Source organism: Habropoda laboriosa, unplaced genomic scaffold (assembly GCF_001263275.1).
Source record: "Habropoda laboriosa isolate 0110345459 unplaced genomic scaffold, ASM126327v1 scaffold129, whole genome shotgun sequence".
Taxonomy (NCBI): Eukaryota; Metazoa; Arthropoda; class Insecta; order Hymenoptera; family Apidae; genus Habropoda; species Habropoda laboriosa.
In genome coordinates, this window is record NW_017100255.1 from 644,788 (window position 1) to 668,540 (window position 23,753).

At 37.7% G+C, this 23,753-nt stretch overlaps 2 protein-coding genes across 2 annotated transcripts in view; both read right to left on the minus strand.

Annotated features, from left to right (window-relative positions):
* LOC108572538 (UNC93-like protein) overlaps positions 1-15,208 on the minus strand; it is a 47,343-nt gene extending 32,135 nt beyond the window's left edge. Inside the window, exon 1 of the mRNA XM_017934789.1 lies at positions 14,601-15,208. The gene's annotated coding sequence lies outside the window, so the exon portion shown is untranslated. The remainder of the gene's footprint in view (positions 1-14,600) is intronic.
* A 2,562-nt stretch (positions 15,209-17,770) lies between these two features.
* Positions 17,771-21,762, minus strand: LOC108572531 (lipase 3-like). Its single transcript, XM_017934783.1, has 8 exons — positions 21,643-21,762; positions 20,875-20,986; positions 19,397-19,577; positions 19,091-19,205; positions 18,636-18,879; positions 18,382-18,540; positions 18,066-18,293; positions 17,771-17,980 (listed from the first exon to the last, which is right to left on the minus strand). Exons 2-8 carry the CDS (start codon positions 20,983-20,985, stop codon positions 17,825-17,827), a joined length of 1,194 nt encoding a protein of 397 aa, XP_017790272.1. The 5' UTR covers position 20,986; positions 21,643-21,762; the 3' UTR covers positions 17,771-17,824.
* Positions 21,763-23,753: the final 1,991 nt, after the last annotated feature.

Genomic DNA, 23,753 nt, shown 5'->3' on the forward strand with positions numbered 1-23,753 from the left:
ACCGTAACGTAGGAAACGTGAAAATCGTCGAATTTATCGATAAGAATACACATATCTCGTAACGCGTTTAACAATCTTTCCCGTGAACGAAGATATATACACATTTTTTTTTTTCGCGTTTTTCGAGGTGCAGAAGCAACGCGTCGTATATTACGGGCTGATAGTTATGGACGATGGCGCGCGTACAACAGCGAGTATTTCTGTAAAAGCGATTTATAACGGGCCGTTCATTGGTATGAAGAGGCGAGCAAAGACCTCGTCACGAATCGTGCAGTTTAAAGGGAATCCTTTCTTTTTCTTTTTCCTCCTCTTTCTTTCCATTTGGAAAGGCCTTATTGAAGCGTTCGCGAAGCACGTTCCAGTTGCGCTTGTAAATTCGTTTGTCGTCGATGTAATCGATGGGAATGCGTGACCGGCCGCACAATGCTGTGACACGTGTCGTACGGCGTGCATCGCAATTAAGCGGCGCTCGCAATACCTTCACCTCGTTCGCTAACTCTTTCTGCCCTGCCCCTTCCCGCCTTCACCTTCCAACGATCCCACCGTACCGAATCTTGATTTCATTGGCAGCGTTTCTCAAACTACTTTCTTCCGTGCCAGCAACCGTGTGTCGCGTCAAAACGCGCGTGTCACTTCGCACACTTGTTTACCACGGTTAGGTACAAGTGGAAACCTCTGGAAGATACTAATTTCACCTGACCGGGGAAATATTCTCAACGATCGAGAACGGCCGTTTTCGATGACGACGATCGCGTGAGACCCACTCAACGAGGAGGCGACTTTCTGACCACGATACTACTTGTCGGTGAAGTGTACAGGTACTACGCACACGTTCGAAAGAGTTGACACGATGAATTTGAATGGGGGAGGGAGTAGGAACAGTTAGAATCGAGAGTAAGATTATTAAAAAAAAGTTCATGTAATCTGTTTGTAGTAGATAATACGATGCGTGATATGTGTCGTAATTTTTGCGCAGTGATGAGTTTGTAATTTTAGAAATTCTGTCGTGAATGGAAATGATCTTCTGACCTAACCTCGATACTGTGTTCGGAAGTTTGATTTGCTGTTTTATAGGAGGTGCGATACGTTAAATGTGTCGTGAATTTATGTGAAGTTGTTAGACTTTATATTACTTTATCTGGTTGATTAAGACTTTGTATTATTTGGTTAGACTTTAGAAGGTACGACGACGTTCTGTATTATCTCAAACGGCGATCGACGCGAGACTCTTCCCGTATAAAACAAAAGCCGGTGACAATTGCACCGTTGCTTCCTTCTAGATGTCATTGTATATATTGCTAATCCTCAACAATCCTCCTCAATGACGTCATCCTTCCAGCTAGCAATCACACGATCCCTTGAGAACCTCCGCAACTTTGTACGCTTCAGCGGTTTGGTTAACATGTTTGCAAACGTACTATCATTACTGCAATAATTGATTGCAATTTTGTTACCTTCCTTCAGGTCCCTAATGAAGTGATACTTTGTGCCGATACATTTTGACCTCTTGCTCAATTTGTTTGTGAGACTTATGCAACTTTGGTTGTCTTCGAATATTTCAACGGGTAATTTGATTTCCTCGCCGAAATCCTTTGGCAATTTCATTAGCCGTAACATCTCCTGGTAACCTTCGCTTCGTACCACGTACTCTGCTTCTGTTGATGATAGAGCTACACAGGTCTGTGTCCTGCTCGCCCAACTTATAGAGCTGCTCTAAGTTACTTATATTGGTGTCCTGTGTTCGATTTCCTGTCCACTCTGGATTCCGCCCAATTTGCGTTCACGTAACCAATTAATTCTCCTCTCTTCCGGTCACTTTCTCCAAGTTTCAGTCTATGATGAATAGTGCCTTTTAGGTACTTCGCGATCTGCTTTGCTTCTGATTTGTATACCATTAGATACATCTCTGTGTATGAGCTGAAGTCATCTGTTATAGTGAGCACGTACCTTTCTCCTCCGGGCGTAATCGTTTGCTTGGAGCCACATACGTCGGTGTGCACTAGGTCTAATATGCTTCGACTGTGTATATTTGAAGCTTTCTGGCTAATTTAACTTTAACACACTCTGCACACGCTTCATTGATTCCACACTCCTCGATCTGCATGCCATGCACCATATTTTCGTTGACGAGTAGACTCCGGAAGTCCCCAGACGCCTTAAAACTTAGGACAAATCCGAGGAAACCCGGACGGATGGCAACCCTATCATGGGAAAGTTTAGAAACAGGATTAGGACTATTATAGATAGGATCAATGCTGTTTGGTGAGGCATGGCCTGACGAGATGCAACTGACTCAACTGCTGTGAGTGGTTTTCTGGCATTAACCCTTTCGCTGCGGCAGATTTTAGTACCTAACGCACATGGCAGATTCAGTTGTTCCACAACGTTCGCAAAATCTTTTCTTTTCGCTGTATCGTTTTAAATTAATATGGAAGTGCGTCAATAGCACAGTGCGAACAAAATTTTCAAAGCACCTATAGAAAGGGTTAACTTTGTGGCATTTTGTCACCAAGAATTATGATCAAATAAGCAACGCCTTTAATAAAAATCAGTACAAGTCCAATCTGACGAACGTTGCCTTTTACCCCGCAGGAATTCCCTTCGATCCACCCTGTATCACATGTTTACGAGCATGTGAATGCCTAAAGAAAAGGCTTCACGTGACATCAGATGCGTTTGTTCTACTTTCTCATGAACTTGCGAGAGGCTTCCAACACATACGGCGCGCAATGGTCTAGGAACGACCCAACTATTGGATCAAAAACAATGCACTCTTGACAAACCTCAATATGACTTTAACCGGGTCCGTAACGTGTTAAACTTTATATTACTTTATTTAGTTAATTAAGACTTTCTATCGTTTTATTAGAGTTTACAAGGTGCAACGACATTCTGTACATCTCAAACGACGACCGATACAAGACTCTTCGCGTCATGACATCTTCCTTCTAGATGTCATTGTACGTATTGCTAATCCTCCGCATAAGTAATAAGTTTATAATTGTAGAAATATTGTGTGTATAAAAAATATTCGCTAACCTAACCTCGACACCGTGTTCTGAAATTTGATTTGCTATTTTATAAGAGATATGACAAATGAAACGTGTCGTAATTTTTGCGAAGTAACAAGTTTGTGATTTCAGAAATTTTGCGCGGATAGAAAAAAGTAAGAATATCATCTGAAATATATTTTTTAAAACCTGACCTATGTATTGCACATAGTTACCATGTTCTGATTTGCTATTCTTAATAACGATCAGCAAAGAACAATGCGTCTCGTTGCTACGCATTCGACGATTAAAGTATAGTCAGACTCTAATAAAATACGCGTCTTTGCTTAATAGATCCCGGCAAAAACGTGGCAATAGGATGCTAAAGGTATATTTTAAAGCGATCGAATCGCGATAACCATGCAAAGGAATACCACGGGAGAATAAATAAACCTTGGTTTTGTTGCGATCGTTCATCAAGATCGATGCAACGTTCGCAGAAGGCTACCGTGTCGAATAATAAGCGACGAAAAACCTGTCCGTTTTAACGCCGAACATTCGTCGACGTATCGAAAAGTCCGCGTTTCCTTGCACCAAAGAAATAAAACACGGATAAAAAACAAACGGGGTTCGCGTTTTTCTCAAACAACCTGTTCTTACCAACTTTTCTTTTCTCTTTTCTTTCTTCTTTGTTTAACGAAAGACAACGCCGCGGAAAAGCAAGACGAAAAGACATAACTAATCTTTCTGTTGCATAACAAAAGTACCGCCGTACCAAGCGAGCGAGCGATACGAGAATTCTTCGTTTCGTCCTTCGGAGAAACATGTTCTAAAGAGAAAACATGTGAGAATTGTTTCTTCTTTTTTTTTTTATCGAAACACAGCTTTCGTGCAACGGATGTTGACGGAATTCGACAGTTTCAGAGGAAGTGTCCGAAAGGCTTACGAAAAAACAAAATATGTTCCTTTTTCACGCCGCCATTACGTAACCTGTAGAATCTCCCGTGAATCGTCATTTACTTCAATTAAGATCAATCGTGAATTTAATTGCGTCGATTCTAACATGTACCACGTGTTTCCGACCAAATGAAAAATATACAATTGATTCTGTAGCGAAAAAAAATCGTTTCACTCTGGGGTTATGCAACACGGCCGAAGTAAAAGTGGCGCGAATTCAAGCGGTTTGGAAAATTGCCGCACCTTCGAATTTCAATTTCTCGTGCAGAAAAGAGTGACGAAATTTCAATTCTCACCTCGTTCAAATTTCATCCACGCAACTACCGTGCCTGTTACATTGAAATCGTAAAAAAAAAAAAGCCGCAATTACAGAGAATCAACATCAGAAGTCGCTCTTCGAAAGGTACGATCGCTGACCGACGAAAAACGATCTCCTCTGTTGATCGAAATTACGCGATAAAAAGCAAAAAGACACCGAAAAACCCTTACGGAGACAGAGGAACACGGTTAAAGATCGATTTCGATTGTCGAACGAGAATTTTGTCCACAGTTCGTAGGAAGTGTGCAGCGGCGGCCACGTGGTGTTTACACCGAGCGCACACCGTAGAATATCGACGCGCGTCGAAAAATCGGGCAGGCCTCGGTATGCGTAATTAAGCGTGGTCGAACGTGTGGTAAATATGCGTAACTGAATTCCCACTTTTATATCGGTAGCACAGAAACACGGTTTGCATGACCCTGACTTACTTGAACATGTATTCGGCCACCAAAGTGTAGTACCACGCGAGAGCAGAATACCCACCCTAACCAGTTTCCCAAACGACCTTCAACTCTGCTTTAACCGCGGGATCTTGTTGTACCATTTCTCTTCTTCTTGCAAACAAATGGACGCGAGACCGACCGGTGGAGAACTTATCGATATGCCCGGTTTCTTCGAGTCGTCCACTAACGACCGATCAATTTCGTAACGTTAATGGCGAACATATGTTTCGTCCGCTTTTATTCTCATTTTATTTTCGCCGGTATTAACATGTGAAACGAAAAAAAAAAAAAAGAAAAAGAAAGAAGAAGAAACACACACGCACACGCGCGACATTATGACGTCAAAGCAGAAGAGAAGAAGAAGAAAAGAAAGAAGAGGGGAAAAACCGTGACGGTTGAAATGATTTTTAAATCGTCGGATTTGTCGGAATCCTCGCTTTCGATCGTTTATCATAAGAGAAAGAGAGGAAAAGGAGAGAGAGAAAGGACAGAGAGTGAAATAAAACGATACGAAAAAAAGCTTGGTGTAGAGAGAGAGAGAGAGAGAGAGAGGGGGGATTTCCATAAAACATCGAATTAATCGGCTTCCTATTCGATGAATCCGGCTGCTGATTGGGAAAGCAGAAGTTGTCCCCGGCGCTAATCACCTGGTTGCACGCCGGGTTTTAATACCCCGACCGGGCAGGCTTCTTTTTATTCCGGGAAGTTGTATAAAAATTGCGTTTAAACGCATTCCCAGAAGTCAGTAGTAAAAGAAGACGCTAATTTCCGTATCTTGATTTTTTATCATTGACCGACTATGGAAAACCAGCTGATGCTAATGACGCTCGTAAAACGATCCTCTTTGCGGGCTTCGATTGCATTACGCATGAACGCGATCTAACAAAGTGGTATCAACTTCTTTCGGTATAAACGTTAAGGTTTTCAAGAGGGAAAGAAATAGAGATAGAGGAGAAAGAGACGTGAGTAGACTTGAAATTAATTGGAGTGCAAACTTGCACCGCGGACGAGGTCAAGGTTCGATAAATGGCTTTGGCTGCCATTCAAAATTTTCCCCGCGTTTCCTCTACATCGTAAACATCGAGGATCTGTTGATTCTTTTTCTCTTTCTTCTTTCGCATTATCATTTTCTTCCTCCTACCGCGGTGCCAGTTGAACGAACATTTCGTCTGTCCTGAAGCATTTCACGGATGATGTCAGACACTTTTAAAACATCATTCCTTAAGTGTGAACTCGTCGACCGATGGTACCTACCTATTTGCCGGACAATTTTTCTGTCTTTCGTGAATAAAATTGCACGTCACTTTGCGCCTAATTATCCTGTCTCCTTTTTCTTTTTTTTACGTATCTGACACTACATTGGCAAATTGCTTGAAATCTAAATCGAGGAGGATCGAAGAGTACGTAAAAAATTGAGTAATCTCATTCACGAGTGGCATTTTTCAATGTGAAACTGTGGAAACAATGGAAATTATTTCGATACTAAACAGGATGGGCGTGTAAAACAGATCGCTTAATTATCTTCTGTAGGTATGGTGGTAGGAGAAAATGTTTATACGTAATTTAAATGGTTCTCAAAGGGTAACTAAGATGGAAGAGAAATTGATTTGACGAAAAAAACGACGAAAGATGAAAGGAGGTTTCACAGAGGGAATTAAACTTTTAGAATCCAAGGTCATCTTAAGGTCACATTACCATCCATGTTTGCATGTGTATCAATATCTGACTACCTTGAAAAAAACAGTGGCATTTATGACAAAATTTTCTCTTCCATCTTGTTCACCCTTCTTGTGGCCCGTTTTACGTGATCCACCCTGTACAACAATCTCTCTAACGTCAGTCTCAGATACGGCACGTTTAAATGCAGCAGATCAACTGCAAATGTGGAATATCGACGGGGAAGAACGCGTAAAAAGGTGAAAGTAACACCTAAGCGACAATGCAAGACGGGAAGAAAGAAAAAAGGAAAACCGTGAAACGTCTCGATTCAACGTTTAAAAAGCATAGACGGTGGGAAAAAATTGTCACGCTAGAAAACCTGTCGACTGAATCGATTCAAGTACAGTTATCCTAGTATCTCGTACTTTGAGTCACCTTGTAAGTACGTAGCCTGCAATCTTTCATCGACCGAAGGCTGCCAATGTTTTTCTCTTAATTTAATCTTTCAGTTTTCATAGAAAGAAATGAAACGAAAAGAAAAAAAAAAAGGTCGCTGGAGCTGTCCAACACAAGGTTCACCTTGATTTTTCAACACGGTAGCACATTTTCTTTTTCCTCTCTCCTCTTTGTCCGATGATGGCGCGCGCGCGCAAGACGCTCCGAACGGAATAAGTGTTTAATTAACGGGGATCACTTGCTGTCTCTGTTTACAGCGGTGAGAAAAGGTACGACGTCTCGTGAATATTAGAAACGGAGGGACAGTTTGAGCGAGATAATTTACCCTATTCGCGGTGACACGCTGTTTTCAAAAATCACTTTGCTTTTATTTTGCAAGTGGTACGTGGTCACCCGTATGCGCCACTGTAAATACGGATAAAGCTGACCCGAATGATGCAAGAGAACCACGGCTGTGCGTTTTAAACAATATAATTCACGGCTCGGAACCTTTCCTAGGATAAGAATGCGCGAACGGCCGCCGATAAAGTCAACCTTTAGAGTCGTGAAAATTGTTAGAAAGACGCACGTTCTTTTTTTTTTTTTTTATCTCGCTCGGCTATTGTAAAACTAAAAATATCGAAAGTCGGTTAATGATCGTTCGCTGGGTGTTCGAAAGGCCAACAAACTACGTTGAAATATTGAAATTAATAATTTCAGATTGAGAGATTTCGATAATGAATACCAGAGATACATGTAGGTGTAACCATTGATATTTAAACAGTTGTAGATCGAATTTATAAAGAGTCACCGAGAAATTATTCCAATTCATAATTTTGAGAATGCGATATTTTTACGACGAACGTGAAAGTACAAATTATGGCAGTAGGATTATGTGAACTTCGACACGAGCAACATTTCAACCTCTTTCTTTCGCTGCATGTATAAATACAGGGTGATAAAAGAAAAAGTACTATCTACCCTAGAAGATATCAGCCCTTTTATTGATCACTATAACGCCATGTGACTTGGAAGTTATATTTTATAGTCCTATTTTATTTGTTTATTGCTATACTATTGTACTATATTGTTGCACTATTACACTATTATCAGCCAATTTTTTTTTATTATATTTTTTCATAATAGCTATTTTTTACATTTATTCTTGCTTCTCCCACGAAACTGTAAAATTGTAAATAAACCGTAATTTCTCTTCTCACGAACGAAGAAAAATCAGGTTACAGAAGGTTGAACGAAGATTCTTGTTTAAACGGCATTGAATAGGAATGGTAAAAGAGTAAACCGAAATGAGTAGTTTCAATTATTAATCAAAATATGTTTCATCATCGTTTAAATATAAACGAATTGTTAAATTGCTGAACGCGGAAAAAGTTTGGAGAAGCCAGCTCCGTGCCATGAAAAAAATCTCTTATCTGAATGGCATCCCGTTTGCCGCATTCCTTTAGGTATGTTCAGGTTCGTTTTACGTTAAACACCTTTATCGACGTATCGAAATAAATGTATACGCGCATTCGATGTCACGGGGATCGTGCATACAACATCCGCGACAAGTTTCGTGTATTCGAAACGAGTGTTAAATCTGTGAGCCGGAAAACAGGTTCATTCGTACCTTAAAAAGATTACAAATTTTACGTTTACGGCTAAAAATGATCGTGAGAAGTCCCCGTGAATTCTGGCACTCTCGATTGAAATGCACATAACTTGCAACATTTCCGATAAAATTGGCAAATTCAAATTTATCGGCGAGCGGGAACCCGGCGATCGTCGAGATAAGTTCGCGCAAATTCTCGTACTTTCGAGTTGGAAAGTCTAAGGATTTGCGATACCTACTAACGGTAAAGAAAAATTCGCGAATCGAAAAGTGTGAATTTATTAATGATTTGGAAAAATATCGATCATCTTCGTGAAACTGAAAAATGAAAAAGTAGATTTACCAGATATATACAAGAATTCGAAGACGATTCGTGTCAGAAATAAGAGAAGATAAAAAGGCGGAAATAAAATTTCGGCTAAAATTGAAAATTTGAGCAGCGCTAAAAAGTCAGCTGCTAAAAAGGGCCTTACGCGAATTGTCGTCATTTTATCTTGAAAAGTCTGTCACCCGAAATGCTCGTGCAAAAGAAATGGCTACACCGTCGTTAACAGAAGAGTCTCCAAAAAATTCCTCAACTGATCTTCGCAAGTGTTCTAGAGAAAATCTTGAATATCCTTGGAACAGTAAGTGGAAAATCTCTGCTACGTCATATGCAATAGAAATTCACGCAGCATTTCCCAACATAGACGAGAATATAACCAAATCTTGATCGGGAACAAGAAGTAGAATTAAATAGGCACAGAATAGGTCACACGAAGCTTGCACATTCGTATCTTCTCTCTAAAACCAACCCTCCAATTTGCAAGGTACATAATTCCCAAATAACCAGTAAAGCACATTCTTTTAATCTGCTCTAAATGTCTCTCGCGTGAACAACTAATTGTTCAATAAGTGCAAGTTTTTTTTCTTTTATTTTCTTTCACTTTCCATACAGCATTGTCCTTTCTATTACGGCAGAAAAATAAGTTACATGATTATAAATCATAGGAAACTTATTTCTATACGTCTAGGAAATGCTTAGAAATAAAATAAAATAAAGTTGATCTGATTTGGCACGTCTAATTGAGAAAAACGCGAGCATTAAGGTGTTAACCTCTTCAGGGACGATTTTCTTTAAAATTAGAAAATACTGATCTAATTATTTATGTAGTTACATTTATATTCATGTTAAATCGATAGCAATTAAACTACTTTCCTTAGGAGATGTTTGGAGATTTCGGGAGATTGTGTTTTTCATATTTTCTCTATCGCAAATATTGGAATTTTCGGAAAATTTAAAGGTACACATATGTGTCGGTGTCCCTGAAGAGGTTAAGGAAACTTTGAATGAAAATCTCAATGATTACCCTCAGCAAATACTGAAAGTGTTCTCCTTCCTATGGGACTGAATGTTCTACAATAAAATCGAACTTCTAATATATTTACTGCGAATCGTCATCGCTGATAATCACATATACGAAGCAGTTGATGCAACGTTGAAACTCGATTAAAAAACAAGGAAACTGCTCCATAAGAAAGATTCTCGTGTCGTTTTATGATACGATTTCCACGTTAGATCTAACTATTGAAAAGTAGTAACCGAGATCGTAACCGGGAGAAGTCGACGATCGTCGCGAAAAGGCGTCGTGTTTTCGACTCAGGAATCTGTCACTCGCAGCATTCGCGCGGCACACCTTGCGGGACACCCTGTACGTATATACGGCGGATTAGAAAGTCCTCGTGGAACGATCGACTCGTAAATGCTTCAATCGTTTCACAACGAAATGCTCCGAGGCGTAAGCGTACCGTCTACTATGCAGGCCTTTACGCTACACCAATGTCCAACACTCGGAATTACGGTCTCGTAATGCAACAACGTTCATCTTTCGATGAAAGTCATGTTACTGTATACGCTACTACCGCTCATAAGTTTAATCGCGCAATGCAGAAGTGCGATGTAATTCAATTCGTTTCATTCAAGTCGACGAAATTACAATTCCGCTTGCCAAATTCGAAGTTTCATATCGAACTCGACAGAGTGAAGTGTATCCTTCTCGTCTAATGCATCTTTTTCATTTCAATTCACGTTTCACTCAAAGTCGACGAAATTACAAATCTGCTTATCAATTTCGAAGTTTCATATCGAACTCGACAGTTCGACAGTTTTCCCTATAGTTACTTTCAGTTTTACCGTATTTTAACGGATGCGACGAAACTTTTCAGCGGAAGTGTAGGTACACCTGAATTTCGGTAGGAACACGTGTACCAGCATATTACTACGATGATATTTTTCAAATTCTGGTAACTTTGTGAATTTTTCATTCGTATCTTCCTCCTCTTCTTCTCGTTCGATCGGTAGTTCAAAATGTAGCTTAAACGATCAAGCAATTTACTTATTAATTTCTAAAAAGTGTTTTAACGGCGAAGTTTAGTGTTTTCAACGGTTCTTGGTTAAGTTGAACCTGCAAAGTGAGATTTTTATACCTAACTCGTAAATCGGTTTAAACGAGCCTTCTACAATGCGTTTTACTTTTACCGACTGCTCGCTCTCGTGAACGCTTTTATTATACTAAGGTCTTCGCTCGAACAATGAGGCACGAGGTTAAGGTACTGACGTAAACACCGATTAGACCAAGTTGGTCAGACTTTGTACGGACATAGGAAAGAATAACAAAGCCATTGATGGATTTGGAAGATGTGAAACGTCACAAGGAAGCGAGTTTAAGAAGGTTCTTTGAATAATCGCGAGTGAAATATTTTACAAACGGTCTGGTAGGTATAATTGGTTCATTCATATCGAGTCGTTCGTATTTGTGCTTCCGACAGCTAGTTACCGTCGTATTTCTTTTCATTATGAAATTTTCTCAGTTATGAAATATCTCACGGCTTCATCGTCGCGACGAGTACTGCTTTACACACCGAAGGATCATGAACAGATAACAATTTTCGATAAAAACGCGATTACATGTTTTTACCGAATGTCTATGGTGAACGATTTGTCACGAGTAATTTGAACAAATACGAATCGTTCGAACGTAATCGTCCACGTGGATCTATTTAGAAGAATTTTACACGAACGCCTCAAATATCGCACGCTGCCGTTTGCACGCGCTCGACAAACTTCCTTGTTTCTTCAATTGCGATCAAACAAACAAATTCCACGTGGAATTCTTTGTAATTAAATGCTCGCGATCTTCGCCGCAATTCCCAGAAACGAAAACTTCAGTTTTAATCAATAAAAATGACGAATCATTTTCTACCAGGGTAATTGGACAAGAGCAAATTGCGCCGATCGGTCAGCATTGAACTTGATTTTCTTCAATCTTCTATCACTTCTTCCTTATCTTATATCTTCGTCTTATTTCAATTAGTCGAACGATATAGGAACAGCGATAATGTCGATTCTCCATTTCCTCGGAGTATCAATGTTTTCGTAAGAATCACAATTCACCGAGATATTTTTCAGCGCAGCTGCGCGTATCAGAGTAACTCCTAATGCTGTTCATTTGCATTCTTCTGTTCTGTGTCACAGTTCGGTACAATTAGACGTTATATCAGTGTTCTTTTTTCTTTTTTTCTTCTCTAAGGTAGAAACGATCCATCATAGCATAGATCATAGTACGAAAATTACGTATAAAGGGCGAAACGACGATAATTCTTTGGAATCGCGGCCGTGATTCGTTTAGAAAGACATTTGCGAAACACCTGTATCATTTTTCATCGTCGAAGAGTCAGCGTGGTAGTAATATAAAAAAAAAAAATGTTGCGTGCAGTTCTTTGTTCATAATGTGAAGTATGCAACCACGAGGACAGTCCTGCCACGGAGTAAATATAATACCTACCCAAGATGAAGTTACGTTTCAAAGATCATATATAAGAAAACTATCAGGAGCCGCGCGCGCTTTTCAACGCGCGCACACCAAGCTGAAATGCGGGATTCAATGAGATCGTGTTTTGCAATGATCTACTACGAGTAACAGTGAAATGAGGAAAACTGTGTGCATATATTTTTTTACTTCTTTTCTCAACAGGTTTCTATTCGACATTTTATACCAAGGCATATACTTTCTTGTATTTCCTTTTGTATTTCCTTTGTCAGAGAGTGTTTTAGTCTTAATTTTTTTTTACCGTATCTTCAGATTTTTTTGAACTTAATCCTTTACAGATCAAATACAGGTATTTTAGTTGTTTCGATCGTTTTTACTCGATATTCGTGATCGGTTAGGAAAGACTGTACCACGATTTTATCTCGTTCGGGCATGCACACTTTTATGCAGAATTTTTCAGATAGTTAACAATCATATCGTTCGTGGTGAATTTTTTTTTAAATTAATTTAAAACGTGTCGTTCGTAAAAGAAAAGTAATTCGATTGGTTATCATCCTCTAATAGCATTAATAATTTGATTTAACAAAAACAACAATAAGAACGACATATCAGTTGCTTCATATTCACGCTCGCAGGTACTAACACGTTTTGTATAATTTCAAGTGTCACTGAACTTGGAATTTATAATTTTATGACTTGCACTTAATCTCGCCTACGGTCCGTTCGTAAAAATCTTTTCAGGAACGCATATCGGTTTCCCGTTTATTTATCTTCATTATTCGATACTTTCTGGTCATCGATACTGTCCGCGTAATTGCTATCTTCGAACCTGAAACCTAACTTTATGACACTATATGCGCTCTGTATTCTGCGCACCTTACATTACACGTTTTTCCTCAATTTAAAATCACCTACACGAATAACCAAACATTCAAAGTCAATTCGTCTATTTGTACGAAAATCGAATCTCTTGTTATTTTTTTAAGCTTTTTTAAAATAACCTAAAATACAGAAAACGTTTCTATACCAAAATTCTTCAATTTTCGTAATATATGTAATAATTCGAAACTTTTTACCTACTGTGTATATTACACGTACAGAAACTTTGTTCAACTCGCAATTACAGTCCTTGATCGTTACTAACACCTTCCCTGCTCAAATCATATCCCAATACGTCCATTCGATTCTTCAACCTGTTCGCCGGTTCGACTTGAATGAACCGTGAGGACGTAAGTCACCAAACCGGATGTTCGTTCGAAAGTCGCAAATACCCGAAGAATTCCACCAGTTCCATATGGTTTGTACCTTGATCATTTACACAGTTTAACATTCATCGTACTTCAAACCAACAAAACAAAAATATTTATAACCGGAAACCCCTGAACCATAAATAAAACGATTTCAATAGAAGAATCTATCTCAATAGAGTTTCTGGACCAAGAAGATGTCGCTATTGTCCCTTGTCCGAAACGATCGTTCGAAAACACATCCGAAATTCAGTTTTGAACTCAATCCGTGGAATACCCTTTTCTTCTCTTTATTTCCGTCCCTACATCTCGAATATTCGTATACATTTAGTAACGGTGTCGCTACCTTACACAATCCGCTATCTAGCCAAGGTAAAACACAGATACTCAATTATAATGTTTCAATGAAAACTCGCTTTACGTCCCCTCGACTATGGACAAGCGTCTATACCATTCGATTTGAATTCCCGTTATCCGCGTTTAAATTCAGTGCTCCATGTTAGCCAAGGATGAAAGAATCCTCTTGGTAGAATTTTTACAGAGCACGAACAAACAACGACAACGATGTGAATCGATCAATCGAGGCGCGAGCTCGATCCACAGCACGCCAGAGACCTGTCGGCCAATTCGCCGGGACCTTTAAATTCGCTTTTACGAGCGTGTCACGCAGCGCGTGTATCGGTGACGATTTCACGTTACACTTTCTGCCTTTGGCAGGCCACTATTTTCGTGTGTATCCGATTTCTCGCATCAGCTTTTTCCACGGTTGCTCTGGCGCGGTGGCGCGCGCGCGGACTTGAACGGAATACCGATACCCGATAACTTAAAATAAATGAGGTCGCCAGTGATAAATATTAAATAACTGTACATATGTAGCCCCGTGGCACGCTCGCTCGCTCGTTCGCGCTTACCTGCTCGCGATACATTTTTGTCGAACAATCGTGAAACTGGGAAAACGATCGATGCGACAGGCTCTCTCGTTCAAGAAAGAACTCTAACGACCTATCGGTAACAAATGCAACTTCTCTCTATGCATTTACAATCTATATCGTAAGGATCAGTAAAGAAAAAGAAAAGAGAGAAAGAGAAAGAAAGAGAGAGAGAGAGAAAGAAAAAAAAGATCGCTTACGTGTTAACAGTGTTCGATCGTTCTTTCCTCCAGACGACCGGATACTCGTCCCTGTTCTCGAGTTTCTTCCGATTTCTTCGCCGCTCCAGCGCTCTTCCTCCTTCTAACTTCGGGATCCGACTTCTCTGTGTCCTATAGATGCGTCGATACAACTAAAACGATTCGTTGAAGCGTGTGTATTCCACGGAGCAATGCACAATCTTCCCGGCTGTGTTTTCCTCGTCGCGTTCAACGCGTTCGTCGGAGTTTTTTTACTTTGTTTATCTTTTTTTCTCTTCCCTTCAAGATCGTGCCCGTACCATGCCACCACGACAAGACCACACGAGATCGCGACGACAAATGAGCTATGCAAGGCAAGGTGGACTGCAAAAGAGGCGAGTGCAGTGAATAAACGGCGAACGAGCGGGTTTCGAAAGCGTGGAAAAAGCGTGGAAGAAACTCCTATAAAGTAGCTACATCCGAACAGTTCGGGGGTTCGGAGACAACTGAGCCTACCGGCGGACTTTGGAATCGGTGAGCGGTGTGTCGGTTCGCCGGACTCGCGAAGATTTCTCGAGTTCGAGGCTCGAGAGTCGTGCTCGTTCTTTTCTTCTCTTTCTCTCTGTGTCTCTGTCTTTCTCTCTCCTTCTCTGTCTCTATCTTGTGTGTTACTCCTTCTCTCTCTCGTTCTCTGTCACGATGGATACACGGTACACCAAGTGCACGGTACACGCGCGTTCTACCTTCGCGACGAGCTCGCTTCTGTTCCTCCTGTTTCTCCTTCTGCTCCTTTTGTTCCTTCGGCCCGTGGCTTTTCTGTATTACTAGCTGCGCCTCGCCGCACGCGGAGCCACCGCAAAACGCAAGCGCGAGCGCAACCGACCACGCACGCACGTGCGTGTCTCGCGACTTTGCTCGCGTACAACCCGATCGTAATGGTACGATGAAAATCGTTGTTTGCTCGCTGTCTGCCATTTTGCTCGATCCTTCGTGTGTAACAGTTTCAATGTTGATCTTTTTTCTTTCTTCTCCTTTTCAGTGCCTTTTTCTTTCTTCCCATTTGGCATTTTATCGAAGAATTTCTGAAACTGTTGCTGCTCTGGTGAATTCGAAAGGGAGAAGAGCAAAGAACGTCATATCGAGGTACATATGTACAAGTGACAGAGTCCACGGTATGTGAATATTAATGACGTGAAGAGTTAATGATCGCGCTCGATGAGTAACGACCGAGTTAGAATGCTGAGAACTAGCGGAGAACGATTCTATTTTGCGGTATTGACTTGTTTCGATGAAAAAAATCGGCTGCATTTAAATAGAAGATTAGCTGGTTTAAATTATGAAGGAGTGGTAGGTAGGTTATATTTATTAATACATCGAGAAGAAACGTTGAGCTGCTTCGAGGAAATTATTCTTTACATTTCTGTTGGTAATAAGCTGTGGAATATTTTTAGCCGATTTATGTGTAACGTTACAATTTCGAGATGAAGCTTGATATGTATCTCGCTAATTAAATTATGATTATTCTTTTAAGTTTTTTTTTTTCTTTTAAAAAGCTGACTAGTGTTCTTCAGTTCACTTTTGAAATAGCAACAAATTCTAATTTATATTAATATATTCTGCACAGGGCTCTTTTGCTACATTATAATCATACGGTTGCAAGACACGTTTATCTTCCTACGATAAAGTTATTAACCGCCGTATAATTGGAATAAATTTAAAATTCACTGTTACCCGTTTATGGAACGTTTCGTACCACTGATCGATTATAAACGGTACCGTGCGTTATAATGAGCCACTTAGTGCGTGCATCTGAATGCATTAAAGATCGCGGCCGGTAGATCACAATGCGTGCACTTTAATACGCTTCTTTTGTCGTCGGTGAATCGGTACGTGATTGGAGTGTCGCGAGAACGTCCAGCTTTACGATCCTTATGGGTGCCGGGTGACCATAAAGAAGCTACGAATTGTCCATCCCTGAGAAATAATTCGAGGAAGTTTATGGTTTCTGACCTGGAAAATCCTGCTAGGGGACAACTTTCTCAACAAACGACCTTGTACCTTGTCTTTTTCTCACAAAGGTCGAAAGATTTTCTTCGTCCTTGGTGAGAAACCAGCATTGGTTGCTTCCCCTTTTTCAATCTAAAAAGAAAAAAAGAACAGCAGTTAATCGTTAGGAAAGTTGATTTTTACTAAATAACGTGATAAGGATGTCATACAGATACGCATAATAAAATCTAAAGCCCGTATGTAAAGTCACATCCTTGGAGTCTCCCTGAGGGACCCTCGCGGATGCCATCGGTGTTTTTCCATTACACAATCATTAGCAAAACCTATCGACACTGAATTCTAGAATGCTCGTCTATAAATGCGCCGTAGACACCTTGAGGATGACCACACCTTCTCTCGAATACTTTTCGTGGACCTAGCTGATCTCGTTTCACGAAGAAACGGGTATTACTTGCCGGTTTTGACGATGATGAAAGTGTATCATGGGATCAATTGGAATCCAGCAAAGAGCTGGATCGATGTTGCAAAATTGGTTTATTATTCGATACCATCGATGTAATATTTTGTCGTGCGGAATAGAAATTTGTCTGAAATTTCCACCAAGTAGGCCATGGCTTTGTGGGCCGATCCGTAGATTATGACATCAATACATTTTACGTAACACCGGTGGACGACAAATACCTAAGTTAGGTTAATATTCAGGATGCACCACCGGACCGATCGGTTGGCCAGATTATTCACGTCGAAAGTCATTTACACGTTCGAGGTATCTCGTATAAAGAATAAGGAATATTAAGACAAAGAAGCTGGAAATCTCTGGATCTTTCCATTGTTCGAAGGACCGACCGATCGTCCACGTTTCAAGCAGGATCCTTTTGAAACGTAATGGTGGTCACAGTTTTATTCAAATGTGAGCTTATTGTTTAAAATGATTTATGGCGTGATGTTCGTGGCTTAAACAAAACCTTAGATGTTAAAAATAAATATTACATCGTTCGTTTAATTTTCTTCTTTGTTAAGTTCAAACTGGTATCTTACAGTAATTTTACATTTTTATCGTTCAATTATGATTGTTTACAAATGAAACGATACAATTGTTGAAAATAAAAGTAATAAAGGATATTGGAAATCGAACGACGGATAATAAAATGTTTTTTATTATATGAATATAACTTCTTGTGTGTGTGTGTGTTAAATAGTAAATAACACAAACTTTTTACGCTTTTAGAAAACATAATTTAGGATGCTCCTTCGCTCAACATAGAAAGTAACTTTTTATAGACTAGTTTGGGAGCATCTGTAGCCCACATAAAATCTATGTGATCGAACTTTTTATATGGTACTCTATAGACAACTGGCTTCTCTGGTAACTGGTTGGTTAACTCCAACACATCCTAAAACAAAGATATGCAATGATAATAAAGAAGAAGTTGAAGCACTTTAATTTCGATATTCATTATAACTTCTTGAAATACGTACAAGAGGATTAGAGAACCAATCGTTAGGGCCACAGAACAGTACGTTTGGCGTTGCGATGTTAGTTAAATTGTACGAAGGTGGTTCTGTACTGTTGTACCTCTGCATGTTTTCTATTTTACCGTAATCAAATTGTCGGAAGTATCCGGACTTGATTTCTTGAGCATAGTGGACCATCGTCTTGGCGGATGTACCAGCCGGTGTATGATTTAAAATTATAGGCATCAACGACTACAACGGTCCAAGATTTGCATAAACAATTAAAAACTGGTGTAGCAAACATAGATTTTTACATATGCCTACATCGTTGTATACTCACGTAATTAAATTGCGTTTTGTCGAATCCGACCAAAATAAACAGCCAATTAGCACAAATTCTTTCCTCCAAGAAATCAGCATAACACAAATGTTTTGATAAGAATTTTAAAACAAAATTTTGCGGCAGGAACTCGCCGTCTCCGAGCAGATGGGAAATCAGCTAAAAATTAACATGGAATGAGTACGATGAGAACTTCAGTTCTTTCTATCGAACAAGTTGCTGCAGTCGCTTATGTTCTTTTTTTTTCTTTTTACCTTATAATCATTTGCAAACGGGGCTATATACCGTAAAGGGCTCTGTACATGTTTCATGAAAGCTACTGGGGCAAGCATGTACGACGATTGCAACAGTCTTGCTATTTGCGGCCGTTCGCTGGCCATCACGTAGAAGCACGTTGTACCCATCGAGAATCCAATATATGCTTTCAACAAATTTTCCTTCAGCCTCGCGATGTAGGTGATCATCGCGGGTAGATCATAAATACCCGACTCATGCCAGCTGTACAAATATTTTATTGTAGAAGTATTATTAATGATTTGAAAATAATTGGCAACTCTCGTTTAATTTGATAAAAATATCCTTATCGATCGTTGATTACCATATTAAATACGATTTTTAAATAAAAATCAAGTAATCATCATAACTTGCGCCTGTTCCAAGTTCCTTGTCGTTTAATGTATTATAATACGCTTCTGACTGTTACAATTACCTGAAATCCCAGAACTTCGAATCCTCGATAGACAAAGAAGTATGAGCCCTCGAGTAAGTGTTACCACGAAAATTTCCAAGCCACACATCGTAACCGTGGTCAGCTAATAAGTAAGCTGTGGAAAAGAACAAAGTTCAGAATATAAAATAATGATAATAAACATCACGTTTCTGGTTTTAAAGTTAATTTCGTATAATTGAAACTTAAATGTTAAAATTTTTGCTTTAAAAATTAAAATTAATTTTCTATAAAAATTGTTCAAGTAGAGAATCTGTGTATTCTCTCTCTTTTTTTTTTTTTTTTTACCAAGAGCATTTCCTTTTCCGAGCGTAACCCAATCCGCTGAGCTACCTAATAAACCGTGTTGCAAAAGAATCGCAGGCGATCCAGGTTTCCCTAGGATTCGGTGCATCGTCAAAAGATAGCCATCATCCGTTAACGCTACATGAGCTTCGGCTGGATAACCCGCTCTTCGTATTAACTGTAGCTGTAGTGATAAAAGCATTACATCGTTATTTATTAATTTTCAAAATATAAAATGCTATCAAACAAACATTAAGAAATTTTTTATATCTCGGTGGTTAAGAAAGATAGTGTCAGTGTTACTATAAATAGATAGTGTCATCTCACAAAAGTGTATCTGAGAGATACAATTCATATCTCGATTTAAACAAAATTCAGCAATATTCGTTAATATAATGTAATAAATGTTCGAACATTTTAATAATATTTCATAGGCATAGAAAGTTACTAAATACTCGATATATTTTATCCAAATGATTTGTAATATAATATATTTACAAACGCTATTATTTTGTCAGTTTGAACTATAATTACCTTATTACGAAAACTTTAAAACTATTTTACTAATTACTATGATTATTTTAAACACAGCCTTAATAAACGTTACATAGTGCCGCGGAAATGCTCCGCTACGATCCCACATAATTTTTCCATGCAATAGTCGTGTTAACATGATAAATACGGTTCAAATATTTAATTAACAATAAGTACACACGTAAATTCATTTGATGATTCAGAAACACAACGTGTTTTGCAAATTACGAATAGTACAAAAACATGAAAATATACACTCAGGAAATTGCACCTGTAAACCACTTTGTAGATAACTAATATTCAACGTAATAATTACAAAACTTTGGTCGCTTTTTTTCTTGGAAAAATTGGACAGATAAATATGTTATCGGGCAAAAAAATCTTGTTTTGCTTCTTGAGTATTTTGCATTTAATTAAATATTAATTACTTTTACTAACATGTCAAATTAAAGATGCCACGTCTGTAATAAGCATTGCTATAATATGCTACAATGATAAGCGCATCCTTGTTCTCTAGTATCGTGATAAGTACAGTTCTAATGTAAAATACACTTTAATATATACTTAGTATTTAATATGCAATACTTATATTAATAATACAATATACAGGGGGTTTCTTTTATACTGAAAAATTGGAATATCTTGTGAGGAACTGAGCCTATCAAAAGAATGCTTAAACTTTGGTATGTTTGGAATGTTGTTTCGTATGAAGGGGGACTCCATATGGTATAAATTATTTTTTGCAGATCGAGTTGTGTGGAGAAATTTCAAAGTCAAGGTCGTTTTAAATGGAACCATATATTTTTATTTTCATAGTACGATAGCATTTGTTTAGATGAATTCAGCGACACGCCGTACGTGGTAATTTATTGTTGTAAAATGTTATAAGTTTTTTAAAATTTTTGTTTTTTCCCCAATTGAATATTAGTATGTATAATTTTACTTACTGTATTAAGTTCACTGTTCGGATCATTGGTAGGGTGTAAATTGATGAGGCTGCCCGAAACCACATGAGAAATGGTACATAGCAATAAAGATGCAATGATGAGATTCTTCATCCTGAGAATTGTACGTAAACAGCAAAATGAACCAGTGAAGCGCGCAGAAATACTTTTATAGTACTCTGTATCAAATATATTTAGTAGATAATATATAAAGACAGCTAACACATTAATAATAATTCCCTCATTTGTCATTGGTTTTATCACTATCAACGAATTCATATGTCGCAGATTAGTCACGGATATGTGAATCATTCAACATGCCGGGATATTTCGAATATGCTTAAAAATGAAACTTCTTAAAAAAATTTGCAATTTAAAATTAAAAAAGGTAGTAGTACGACAGAGAAATAATTGTACTATCTGAATTATCATATACTACATGGTATCATTTTTGGTAATCAAATGCACTTTTATCACATAAAAATTAAAAACTTTTCTCCACAATTATACGTTTATTTGATATGTAGTTGTATTAATGCAAAAGGAAATCAAGTACAAAATAAAATCTATCATTAGCAGTATATATTTCGCGCCATTCATTTCGTTCAAATACAAACTTCGAAAATAAAATCATGAATTATGTAGCTTAGGGGTTAAACTTCAAAAAACAAAGTAACATTTAATTCTATTATTTATTACAGAAAGAAATTATAACTACCAGCAAATAAACATGTTAGTTAAATTTTTTTACTGAACATTTTAACTCCTTACCTGTATAACAATCTGATAGCTTTCACATTTAGGGTTATGTTTATTCAAATTTGAAGTAAGTCCATACTTTCGACTATTATTTGCTATTACTTCAAGAACTGTCGTTTGTGTAGTAAATAAGAATTGCTATGATTTAAGCAGTTACAGAATCAAAAAAAGAAATTCATACAATTGTTCATTATATATATTTATTACAAAACTAGTAAGAGACAAATGCACTTTAATATTAAACAATACCAATCAGCCACCATCTTTAGTTCTTCCTTTAACCCCCTCACTTGAACTATTGACACAGCAAAACCAAAGAAACAACCTCTATATCTGTCAGATAGTAATTCATTATAACAATCCATAAATTAACATTTTTGTTGATTCTTTTTAAGTTTCATTCTTCCCTTCATTCACAATCTGTCACAATTGTATCAAAACACATACAAATAAAATTTAATGTTCTACTATTTTAATATATTTTTGGTAATGAACTAAACTTATTTATTTGCAATGGTTTCACAAACAAGTCTTTCAGTTGCATTTTTGTAGAATAATAACTTATACCTTCTTCACCACACTACACTTTCTCACATAAATTTGTACCTTACATACATCTATATATTTACTTCTTTTGTTAAATACACTATTTTTAATTCATTATAATAACACCTTGATTATTTACATTTAAATTAATCTTAACTATAGTACATCGGTGAATTCTTTAATCAGTTCCTTTAAATGCAAGAATCTTTGCAACATTTAGCTGCAGTTATAAACTTTGCTTTGTGTTTACATGAACATCAACTAATATCACTCATTCTTCTTATAGTACCCTTCATTACTATTTCATGAATACTTTGCAATATACTTTTGTTCTATTGAATAGGTACTTGCTTTAAACTATATAATACTTTCTGTAGTTTACAAACTTTATTTGGTTGCTCAATTTTCTTTGGTAGTTTCATTTAGTTCTCCGTAAAGAAATAATCTTTAGATTAAAGCCTACCACATAATAGTTTTTTACTACCCTTATAAGATCCCATATATTTGCTGACGTATAAGCTAGGTTTAAATTATCCTTTGAAATTTGTGCCACTTTCACAACTTTTATTAAGTAAAAATAAATTAATTTCTTGTTATTATTTTTAATAACTTTTACTTTTAAACACGTAATCCCTTATACTATTTTTCAATGATACCATATACTTCCTCGTTTCAAAGTTTGTGTTCATAACCTATTGAGATTTAGGTACCTTCGAAATAAAAAAAAATACACATGCAACTGTTTCTCATATATATTTATTACAAAACTTCTACCAGAGAAAAATTCATTTTAATATTAGACAAAACCAATTAACCATCACTTTTTTCTTCAGCCCTTCACCACCACTATTGACACAACGAAACCAAAGAAACGATCTTTATATCTGTTACATGGTAATTTACCCTGACAGTTCGTGAATTCTGTGTTCATTTTTTTTTTAAGTTTTAGCAATAATAACAATAATAACATACGAAAAAAGGAAAATAAATATTTTAAATTAGCATGTATCACTTGTTTATTTTTACACCATTTATTGCCTGATGGGACGTCCACGTTTGCGACTCATGAGAACCAGCTATGAGCTTCATACTCCAGGATTTTCATGCGAATCCACCCTTCTCAATTCAAACGCACTTACCGCACTTAAAGAACGGAAAACTAAAAATTATTTAGTTACCTTTTCCTCTTACCTACGTTGGCGCGTAAGACACACATTTAATAGCGCAGACGTTAACTTCAAGGGACTCATACACAATAATTTGTTATTGTAAAGAAAGCCTCAGGAGAAGTATTAATATTTTTTAACAGTTAGAAAACTGAAATGTAAATATTTCTTTGCTATTCCTGAATAATAAAAGTAGATTTCGGCGCATTAAAAAATTGCTTATTAAGCCAAAACATTTTAGCCACTTTTTACAGCCAATAAAAACCATCAAACAGCCACTATTTAATGTTAAAGGGTTGAAAAATTTGATAAAATCAAACGAGATGTCATCACTTTAACCGTAATATTTCGGCTTTGTTTAAAGGTAATATTTCGACCTTCGGCTCATTTAAAAGGTAAAAAAATGCCCTT